This window comes from Talpa occidentalis, unplaced genomic scaffold, assembly GCF_014898055.3.
Source record: "Talpa occidentalis isolate TD23 unplaced genomic scaffold, MPIMG_talOcc4v2.1 talOcc4.11, whole genome shotgun sequence".
Taxonomy (NCBI): domain Eukaryota; kingdom Metazoa; phylum Chordata; class Mammalia; order Eulipotyphla; family Talpidae; genus Talpa; species Talpa occidentalis.
Genome location: NW_023601104.1, coordinates 67,192,719 through 67,204,483, shown reverse-complemented (window position 1 = coordinate 67,204,483; position 11,765 = coordinate 67,192,719). Strand labels below are relative to the sequence as shown.

At 34.9% G+C, this 11,765-nt stretch overlaps 1 protein-coding gene across 2 annotated transcripts in view; it reads right to left on the bottom strand.

Annotated features, from left to right (window-relative positions):
• The window catches only part of ARID4A (AT-rich interaction domain 4A), a 63,237-nt gene that overhangs the window by 10,988 nt on the left and 40,484 nt on the right, over positions 1–11,765 (bottom strand). Inside the window, exons 16-21 of one of the 2 annotated variants that reach the window (XM_054690693.1) lie at positions 11,395–11,645; positions 8,782–8,979; positions 5,176–5,260; positions 4,535–4,736; positions 1,030–2,166; positions 718–822 (exon numbers count right to left, since the gene is read on the bottom strand). In XM_054690693.1, the coding sequence (XP_054546668.1) occupies positions 718–822; positions 1,030–2,166; positions 4,535–4,736; positions 5,176–5,260; positions 8,782–8,979; positions 11,395–11,645 (1,978 nt within the window). The remainder of the gene's footprint in view (positions 1–717; positions 823–1,029; positions 2,167–4,534; positions 4,737–5,175; positions 5,261–8,781; positions 8,980–11,394; positions 11,646–11,765) is intronic. The other variant, XM_037503421.2, reaches the window with a different exon arrangement.

Sequence of the window (11,765 nt, the reverse complement as noted above, 5' to 3'; positions counted from 1 at the left end):
TTCCTGTCTGATCTCCCCTCACTCTTCCTCTACATTCTAGACCTGTCTTGCCCAGCCATTAGCTGCATGTGACCCAGACCTTAATGCGGCTCAAAGGTTTTCATTTGAAATACCTTTTATATAAATTATGTGTTCCTTCCTTGGAATATGTATCTATTCTAACTTAAAATTTCCCTTTCAGACTTGTATGATGGCATGTTTAGAAGTAAAAATTTTGGTCAAAACCACCCATATTTGTTTCTATTATAGTCTACAACTTAATTTTACTCTTTGTTACAGAAGTCTGTTTTCCATGTAAAATATTCATTAATTAACTAATTTCCTTGTTTGTTTTATATTTTCTTTATTTACCTGTACTTTAAAATTACCACGATACAATTTAGAAATCAGCTTTTCTAGATTAAAGGGAACCATCCCATTCAGAAATATAAACTTAATCTGCTTTTAACATTACAACAAATGTATTTTTCTTTTTAAGATTACCAAATATGTTCTTCTAATGTTGAACTGATTTATATAAGTACAAATAATCACAGCTGACCAGCTTTTAATAAAACTGACAAGTACCTTCAGATTAAACATTAATGGAAAAAACATTAATGGAAAATTCCTCTTTTCAGAACAAAATAAATCTATTTTAAACACACAAATAATCATGATAACAAACTGGTGAAAATTTTAACCTTATGTTAAAAGCTAGAATTGAAAAGCACCAACCTGTCCCATTTTTTTCACTTTTGGCTACAGCACTTGTTCGCTTTGGGGTACGCTTTGGCTTTTTTGCCAGTAATCCACCATTTCCATCACTTGGCCTTTTCTGACCTGAAATAAGGGGAGAGAACTTGAAAAAAGAGTATGTGTATTTATTCACCTATCTACATTAACTTAGCTACAAAAATGAAACACCGTTTTTTAAAAGGAGGAATGAGAAAGAAGGAAAAATACTTAGAAATCAACAGTTCCTAAAACTCAACATATTGATTTTTGGCTTTAATACAAAGGTTAATTTTCTCCCATGAAAGTCCTTACCCTTTTCTCTGTTCTCTCTTTCTTGAACAATTATGCTACAGGTACCAGAGGCAACATTGGCTTCAAATCCGTTTGCTGATTCCCTCTCACAGAGACCTTCTTGCGATTCTTCAGCAATACTATCAACTTCAATGGTTATGTCACTCTCGCTTTTTATACTTCGAGACTCATCTTGACTGAGAGTAAGTGGTGAAGCCACTGAAAAGTTATGCTGTACTGCAGAAGGTAGCACAGGTGGAATAGAAACAAGAGAATTGGACTCAGAGCCTTCAACCACTACATCTTCAATACTGGTTTTATCCTTTTCATCTAAATCATCCAAATCTACTTCATGGCAAACCAAGGTTTCAGGTCCAATCAGAGGCATTGTATCCTCTTCCTCTTTTAGTGGAGTATTTATTGTTTCTTCCACTGGACTATCATATTTTTCACTAGTCAACTCTTGAGTGCATTGGTTTGACTCTGCTGTTAATGACGGCATTCCTTCATTTTCTATTTCAAAGTGTTGTTCAAAATTTAAGTTTTTCATTCCCTCAGATGCAACACAATCACCAGTCCTTTCTTGAGATACGCTATTTGTCATTTCCATTCCATTCTCAATTCTTATTTTTTTCTCTGGTGATGACTGTCCTAGTATTTTCCGTTTCATCTTTTTTTCTTTTGCACATTGGTCAATTTCATCTTCAGTAGTAGAAGAAAAACTTTTACTGTCTAGTGAAGACAATTCTAGACTCTGAGCTTCTGTATGAGGTTCATTTCCTGCTTCATCCTGGTTAAATGATGAAATCTTTATAATTTCTAAAGGGAGATCTTTTGTCTTGCTTCGTCTTCCCTTTCCTTTAGGAGATTTTTCTGCCTCTTTCTTAACTTCTTCTACTTGTTCCACTTTATTCCCCAAAATTTGTATTATTTGTTCATTCTCTCCAACTTCTAACTTTAAGGTTTCTAAAGGCTGCATTTGAGTCCTATCATTTTCTTTTAATATATGTGCAGCAATCTTTGGATTTTCTTCATCTAGTTTATCATCATTTAAATTTTCATTTTTTTCTAGTTCTTCTTTAACCTCAGGAGAAAGTTCTTCATTCATCAAATTCTTTTCCAAAAGGTCTTCTGTCTCACTATCAGATGAACAAGAGTCTGCAAGAGGAAACATTATGTTACAAAGGTTTTAATTTTAAATACCAATGTAATTTTATAATAAAAATCCCAGTAGAGATAAAACTTTTATCATGTTCTCCTTAATACCTCACCATATAAATTTCTAATATAAAATAAACCATACATTTGTGCCAAAATGTGTAAGATATTTAAAATTCAACTGCAAAAGATAAACTCATGCCATTCACAGCAACAAGGATGGAGCTAGAAGGGATTATGCTCAGCAAAATAAGCCACAAGGAAAAAGAAAAATAATGGATGGTTTCACTTATAGGAGGAATATAGGGGAACCAAATAAAGGATCAGGAAATAATAATAATAATATATTTAAAAAATTAGCAGGCAGCTATAAATCAGAGACATTCAGCAAGGGAGGGAAAGGCAGAGGAATCAAAACAGAGGAGGGAAGAACACAAGGGACTACAGTGATGGTTGAAGGGTGAATTGGTGGGTAGAATTTCGTGGGAACTACACCTGAGAGGAAAAAGTATACATTGTTCAAAACTGAACAATGATGTGAAATATATATATATAATAAACAAATTTTGAAAATTGAAAACAAAAAACAAACTGCATTTAAAAATACATTACATAGAAAATATTAGTATTTCAATTCTGTAAAATACCTGTTTTACAGGTATTTTCATTAGTATCATACTTAGATTACAATAGCCCTTATAAAATCAAAGGACTGGCACTGACATGAAGTTAATATATTAAGTGGTTTGATCACAGACCTAGTAGATGTTGATTAATAAGTGTGATGGCCATTTTTGCGTCCTCAGAGAACAGTGAAATGTTCTGTTTAAAATGATTCTGGAATTCCACTCCTAGGAATGTACCCAAAGGACACAAAAACACTAATTCAAAAATAAACCTGCATTCCTATGTTTATTGCAGCACTATTTATAGTAGCTAAGATACAGAAACAACCTAAATGTCCCAAAATATATGAATGGATCAAAAAATTGTGGTATACAAACACACACAGGAATATTACTCAGCAATCAAAAAAGACAAACTCACGCTGCCTGGATGGAGCTAGAAGGAATTATGATAGCCAAAATTAGTCAGAAGGAAAAAAGATAAATACCAGATGGTCTCACATATGTGGAATATAGAGAAGCCCAAGAAAAGGTCAAGAAAAAGTCAAAACTAGCAGCTGACCATAAAACTGAGGCATATAGCAAAGGACGGGGCAGAAGTAGGAGGCAAAACAGAGAAGGGATGAACACAAGGGAATATGGTGATAGTTCATGGGTGATAAGGTAACAGAAGAACTATGGGCACTACAATGATGTAAGGAAAAATAATAAAATAAAAATGATTCTGGAAAGAAGAGATGGACAAAATGAACTATTGAAAAAGAATGAGTTATAGGCAAGCCACCTTCTTGGAAAAGAAATCGTTCTATTTAAGTCAAGAAATTTTAATAAAGTATGGTCATAGGACTGTGTGTGAGCTTTAAAATACAAAACTTCTTCCTACATGGTGCTCATATTCTAAAGTTCAAAAAAGCAAAATTAAATGGATTTTATTAGTGAAAAGCTGTACAGTTTTATTTCACCCTATACACAATTTAAAATTCATTTGTTCTCATGTTAAAAAAAAAAGAACTTTTATGTGATAGTTTAGCAACACTACTATGCATAGTTTTATAGCGTGTGCACTGCGCAAGAGCATGCAATCTTAAAGTTATCACTCAACTGCTGGACATCTTGCATTTGTGTATTATGACAACCTTCCAGCAGATGTCAGTAAAGAGGAGAAAGGATGCCCTTATAATAATTTGCAAGCAAGCATATGCGTTAATGGCAATTCTGTATTTCAAAATAGTTTTTCTCTTGGAGAAAAATTTTTCTATAAGACAACTATTTAACATTTTTTAAATTCATAGAAAATATACACATAGAAAAGTGGTGGAATGAGATTAAAATATGTTCATCTATAATCAGCACAAAACATTCCTGTACCCATTTAGTTTGTGCTCTTTGAACAAGAGTCTCAGCTTTGTTTAAAGATCCCAGATGAACAACACTGCGTTAACAAGAGACACTTGTGTATGTTTTGAAGGACAGTGCATTACCCAGTGGATGCTTGGATTGTCAACCCACCCTATATTAAAACAATATTCCTACCACATTGACAAGAAAAGGTATTCCTCGATCAAAGCAAAACATTACTAAATATTAAAACAAAATGGTAAAGCAAAATAAACATTTTCTTCAAATCAAATTTTGTAGTTTAAATATAAGATTAAATACTAAGATGATTTTCTGACTCTCACACTAATGAGGTTTTATTATTTATATTATTGATTTTTTAAATGATCCTCAAAATTGAGCACCTTCCATTCCATTTGACAAAGGTGAGCTGTCAGGAATATTGCTGCGAGCACTTCTGGTACCTGATTTTCCTTCACTGTTTGGAGTCTTAGACAAACCATATAGCATGTTTGATGAAAGGGTAGATTTTAAAGGAGGTCGTCCCCGTTTTGACTTCTGCCTCTCCTCATCTCTCTTTTCATCCTTTTCACTGTCTTCTTTATTCTGGATAACAACAACAAAATTTATGAGAAAAGCCAATACCTAATGAAAAATGAACATTTGTACTTAAGCAAGGAAAATTTTAGCTCAAAAGGTTAGATATTTTATAAACTCCTAATCTCTGCTTATAGAAAAATTAAAAATAGCTTACTATGTATAAATATGACAGTCTTTGATTTGCAATACTACAATTATATTGAGACATTTGGGTACATTAGAAACCTGTACAACTACCCAGTACTTTCCTTTGATTCCTACTATTCCCTAAGGAAAAGAAAGACACCTACCAGGAAATAAAACATTAGGCAAATCTCTACAACAAAGGTTGAAAATTGAGGGTGTGGATGAGAGTTCAAGTTTCCAGCAAATTATGTTTCAAAATTTTAATTTAGTATTAGCTTCCGACATTTAAAATAGTCAGATTATAAATTTGTGTACATACTTTAGCTTTTTTCTTCTGTTTTTTCTTTGGTCCACCTTTGTCCAAAGGCCATATTATCCTGTCAGCCTTCACCCATTCATCATACCTTAAAATAAATAAATTATAATTTCATAAAAATAACCTGTTTAAAATGTATTCACCAAACAAAAATAATAGTTAGACAGACTAAAAAGTTTTAGAGTTGGCAGAACTGTGAAGGGCAAAGGGGCTGGTTTGCTGGTAATGGCCAGCCACTATATTAGGCGCTCTGTATACCTGCCACCAACAGAACAAGGCAAGAGAATTTCTTAGAGTAAACCAGCTCAGAGAGAGCTCCATAAACTCTAAATAGATCCAAGATGGCTGAACTGCTTGTTTTCCACTATTCCCACAGACCTCAGTTTAATAAAATAAGCTGATTTTGTACTGGAGACCAAACTGTGCAAAAGTAAGGTAAATTCAGATTTGTAAAATGATCGTTCCAGTATTTTTTTTTAAATTTTTATTTATTCATATAAGAACTGGGGTACAGGCCAGAGGGGTGTGTGTGTGTATGGGGGGGGGAGGGGGCGTGTGTGTGAGAGGATTCACCAGAGACAGAGGGGAACAGAACAAGCAGATTGACTGAAATACACTGCTGAGGGGAGCAGCGGGCAAGACAGGAGAGGTCTGCTGCGCCATGTGGGTAGTACCCTGGCCAGGGATCAAACTCATACTGCAGTGGCTGTGGATGGCTTCAGAGGTTGCATCTTAATCCCACCAGGGAGGCCTCATCATTCCAGTATTTTATGAGGTCTTTTTCAGCTATATTTTCTTCCCAGAATTCTCTCTAGCCTCTAAGTTAATTCAGTTTAGTTCAAATTCCAAACTTACTTCCCCTATACTTTTTTTTTTTTTAAATTTTTATACAAGAACTGGGGTACAGGCCAGATGTGCAGGAGGTTGAGAGGATTCACCCAAGACAGAGTGGGGAACAGAACAGGCAGACCAACCGAAATACACTGCTGAGGGGAGCAGCGGTCAAGACAGGAGAGGTCTGCCCCACCATGTGGATATCTCTGCGGCCAGCAGGGATCGAACTGGCACTGCAGAGGCTGTGGACAGCTTCACAGCGCTGCGCCCAACCGCCTACACCACCAGGGAGGCCCTTTCCCCTATACTTTTTAAGAAGATATTGACGTTACTTTTGAATTTCAATAATCAAAGAAATTGAACTTTCTAGAACTAAGTAACAATTTTTACATTATGAAAAAAAATATATAGGTGTTTGTCGAGCTCAATCAAAATCTAAACATTTAAGCAAGAAAACTTTAGATAGTCCTTGCTTTAAACTGTACCAGGTTAATGTAAATCATATCCATGCTTTGTAACCTAGTTACCATGAAGTCATGCAAAGTAAGGACCTGATTTCAGGATGTACAATTTTTGGTTGACATGGTTCCATGACTACCTAAACCATGGTTTGAACTCTTATTTCCTCTTGGATTAACCCAATATCTAAAACTGTTAAAACAGGACAAGCTATGCACATTTTACTGCATTTTGAACATTAACTGAGGGCCTACAAGCATGCCAGGCACTGCATGAGGAAGTATAGACAAAGGAAGGCTCTTAAGTAACTCACAGTTTGATATATAAAAGACCAACATACAGTAAAATCAAGTATAGTCTGATGCAGTGAGAGACTTATGTATCTGGTCCAGGCTAACAAAGGAGTAAATAACTGTACAATTCCCAAATGCCACAGGAGATATGAGACAACCAAGATGCACAGGCCTGATTTGGAGTGCACTGGTCCAGTCTACCCTAGCCTGGACACCACGGTTTGTGGTACAGGTACTTCCAGCATAAGTAGCGCCAAGTAAGAGTGGTTCTAGGATTCTCCTCACAGTTACACATGCTACCATGTTTCAGAAGTCCAACTAGGTTTTCTGGGAACTCTAGTGACTCTCTTAATGAGCAGGCCAGAATTAAGCCAGCTTTTAGGAATATGGAAAGGTAGTGGAAAACCCATGTGCCATTGGGTAACCAGTTAGAAAGAATGTGGAGATATAATAAAACAAATGTTGAAAAAGAGTTATACAATAAAACATGAAAAATGAGCAAAGGAGATAGAACGGGGAAATTCTAGAAAGCAGAAAAGATACACACAAATGGAAGAATAGAGGGTTGTGAACTGAATAGATGTTAAGGGGAGAAAAAGGCTAATATGTGCTTTAACTGCAAATATAATGACTCAAAGTTGGTGAACATAATTCTTTCTTCCTGAATTCAACAATACATAATTCAAAGCAGTAGTAAATAGACTAAAAGGTTTGTTTCTAGTGTTGGCAGAAATATGAATGACACAGGGGTTGGTATGAGAAAGAAAATTTTAGTTTCCCATACTATTCATCCAACCCCCATGCTTTTAAGAAGATGGAAGAAACCAAATCCTCCCTCACTCAAGAAAATGGTTCATGTTTATTGAACACTAAGTGTCAGGCAGTGTTCTAACCACACTGCATGTTAATATAGGTTTTGCCACTATTTCCCTATAAAGTAAGTACCTTTTCTCCCCCAAACATAGAGATGATGGAATTGAGGTATAATATTGTGCACATCTAGTATGGTAAAAAAAAAATCCTTGCTTACTCTACTTCCAAGCAAATGCAAGGCAAGCAGAGATATTAAACACATAAGACTTTGTGAAAGAGAAAGAAAAATTCAGTCTCTTATATTCAGGAATTGGCCTGGCACTCTCAGCTGGATCCTGGTATGGTTACTGAGCTGAGCTGGCATACACGGCTATATTGTGTTATTCTCCTGTTGAACTTGAACACCTTCACAGAACAACATTAGACAAGCTCACTGAGTGACCATGATGGGTTAAGAAAAAAACCACTCCCTAATCAAGGATCTAAACAGAAAAAATAAGAACACTGTCTAAGACACAAAAATAACAAACATCATTTTTCCCCCAATCAAGTGACTACTGCTTATTCATTAATTATAGCACTAACCTTTGTCTAGTCCTCTCTCTCTAGATAAGTCACTAAGATAAACAATCAGAATATCCACATTTCTTGATAGCATCCAATCTAGAGCAAAGCCCCATTTCTTTAAATCCTCCCCAAAATCACCTTACAGAAACTCAAATCTAAGTCCTTTTAAACACTCTTTTAATATTAGTTAGCCAAGTTAGAATTTCTACAGTGCTTGACACAAGCTTCATTTCTAATAAATATAATAGATGCTTGCACAGTTGAGAACTGCTTGTGCATGTTCTACAGGATGTTCCCACAGAATCCTGAGCTACTACTGTTGCCAAAGGTAATCTGTTGGCTCTCACTGATCTGTCTAGCATACTTTTACTGAGGGAGGTTCCTCATGCTCTGTGTTCTCCCTCACTGCAAATGAATAGTAAATCCAACTTCTTCAGGTACAGGTATGATCCTGGAGACCTTTAGCTAAAACAAGAACATAGCTAGTAAAACTGGGAATGTCGCGAGTCCTGGAAAAATCAGGTTGCAAGATGTACTTTGTAAAATACACATACACTATTTGCTTTAGTTCTTCACATATTAAATTGACCTTTTGAACCAGTGAAAGAAATTTCAATAGTACAAGGATAAATTTCTTGCTTACCTGACATTCCATCCATAGTAATGTACCAAATATAAAACTTCTCCATCATCGATTTCAGTGCTTTTAATACTGGCTTCATAGATTTTCTGCGTCTTCCCTCGTCCATATTTTACTTTCACTTTGGTTCCTGTTAGGCAAGGTTCCATGTCTTCCTCATCTTCTTCCCCTTCGGAGTCACATTTGCTTTCAGTTTCTTCCCTGCAGTAAGTTATAACATTGATAATGCTACTGATAAGTTAATGGCGAACAAAATAATATATGCTAAAAGAGTCCAACAAGTAGAATACAACCTAAGTAATACCTTTATAGCATGTCAGTGGAGGAGGAGAAGAAGGAGGAGAAGGAGAAGATTTTTATGGCCTACTTACTAAGGAATTTATTATATAAAGGTACACTGTATCAAAAATCAATCCATATTTCTTAAAAACCAATCAATAATCACAGTTTATGATAATGTGGAGTTAAATCACTTTTGAGAAAATGAAATAAGAACAATATGCTCTGAAAGAGTCTTCAGGATTCATACTCAAGTGCCATCTTATATGTGAAAATGATCTAAAAATAGTCTGTAACTTCCTGTAACTAAATTGCCTTAAAACTTCATTGCGACTTTCTGCTCAATTTGGAATGGTTCTAAGCAAGACTGATTTTTTTGGTGGGCAGAATTAAGGGCTACTATCAGAGTAACCATAAATTTTAAACTAGCTTATATTTTAAATATTTCTCTACCCTAACAAAGCAATAGATATTTGAATATTAGGTCACATGTTGAAACTGTGGAATAGCACCAGAAGAACAAAGCTTTGCATGTCTTGTATTTGATTGCTATTTGTTTTTACTCTTCTTTATTTTGATAACCAGATATAAAGGACATTACATCGTGAGGTCAAACAATATTTTTAACATTTTACAAATATTACATTCTGTATTAATCCTGCAAGGATTCGGAAAAGATTTTCATCAAAGACTTAGTGTCTTAAGAGTTTTAAAAGCTTAAAAGGTGGCATTGTGCTTTATTATAAATATAGGGAATTACTTTGGGACTACTAAGGGCCCCAATACAAAAAAGCTTTGACAACCCATTTGCAGTAAGAATGTTTTCTTTTGAAGGGCACCTTCCAATTCTAGCCTGTGAAGGTAATTCCAAATCACTATGAGAGAAACTACTGAAAACAGAAATCTCTATAAAGAAGTCTTATAGAGACTTGTATGTATATATACATAATTCCTGCTATAGAATAAGAATAGAGACTATGTTTGTCATTATATTTAATTTTTAGTTCATAAAAGGGACTGTTTTATTCATATTCTGTTTGTGCAATTTTGTTTAGTTCCATCTGCATGTCAGTTATAAAGGCTGTTAAAACCATATTTTATTACCTTCATCCATTTACCATGTTTTGCTTATTTTTAACAAACCTTCAAAATATAATTAAGCTTTATTTTTCAATTGGTTCACCTTTCCTTTAAATTTATTCTCCCAATATTTTAAATGCTATACTCACATCATTCTGTTCAACTCCAGTTATTTCAGCCCACTTTCTCTAATCCTAATCATATTTTACTACAGAATTTTATTTATTCACTAGTCTAATTCACATGCAATTGTGACAGCTCACATACCTATGGGTATTATACCATAAGATTACTTTCTCACTCACCAATCATTTATATTTTTCCAAATATTTTCTCCATGTTTAATTTTCAGATGGATGCAGTCACTAGTTAGATGCAGCAGGTCATTTTTCCCAAATTTTGCTTAACCACTCAAACTTCTAGAATATTTAGCATCAGATAGTATTAAAAAAAAAAAAAAACAACTATGGAGGTAAGCTTAAGAGTGCGTTATGCTGTTGTTGTTGAAACAAAATTTATTTTTAATAGTATATAAAAATTAGTAAATCCATTTGGTAATATAGAAATGGCTGACTAAAAACAAAGTAATGTTGGATTTTACTTTGCTGTAGATGGACTGCCTAATCTTTGGTTATTTTTAAGTCCATTCAGTTCAATATGTACAATACACATGGGAAAAAAAATACAGTTTTCACTCAACAGCAAACAGGATGGACATTAAAAATCTAATATTTATTGGTGTGATGTGGGGCAAGAATGTATTTTCCAAACTAGAATCAGGGGTGCATGCCACTTATTCTAATACAATAACTTGAAAAAGAAAAAGGTCTTAGATGAAGCTAACACACAGAAACAATGGCTAGTACTGTGCACCCATGTGTTTGTTAGCTTTCCCACATTGTACCTTTTTTAAAATGGAATTTTTGCTGTCGCTGTTTCCTCTTGTCCACTTCCTCCATTTTTCTCCAGCTCCCTTCCCTGCTGTCAACTGCAGGACCTTTCTTTTGACTGGGTGACGCAGCCTTCTTTGAGGCCACTGTTTAGGGCACAAGTGCTATTAAAATGGTGCGACCAGTATATTCTCCAATTCCGAAAGGCGATACACATCATCTTCACAATGTGTCTCACCTTCATTAGACAAGAGGAATGGAAGTCCCAATAAGAAAACATTCCCTCAAACCTGAATCTCTAAGCAGGAACAGAGAGTGGCTGTACCCCAGACAGGTGCTTCTGGAGAACAAATATAAGATAATGTACCTCTCTTGGCTTTTCTCTTCCTCTTCATCTGAGTCTTTGTCAGAATCCTCCTGCTTTTTCATTTTCTTCTCCTTTTGCTTTGGTGTATTTTTTCTTCCCAGTAGCAGCTCATTTTCTTTTTTCTCTGCACTTTCATAGTCATCATCTACATCCTTATTTTCTGTATCATTATCTTTTAATCTGTCTTCTGTTTTCTCTTCTTCAATTTCCTTTTTAATAGAATTTGCATCTCGAGCAATTCTCCTTCTTCCCTAATAGAAGGGATAAAAGTCATTTAAAAAGCTATTACTACCAAGGGGGAAAATAGCAGAAAAATGTGTCTTTTTTTAAACCTTCATGGGAGTGACTAGTCTTCTCTCTCTGGCATGACA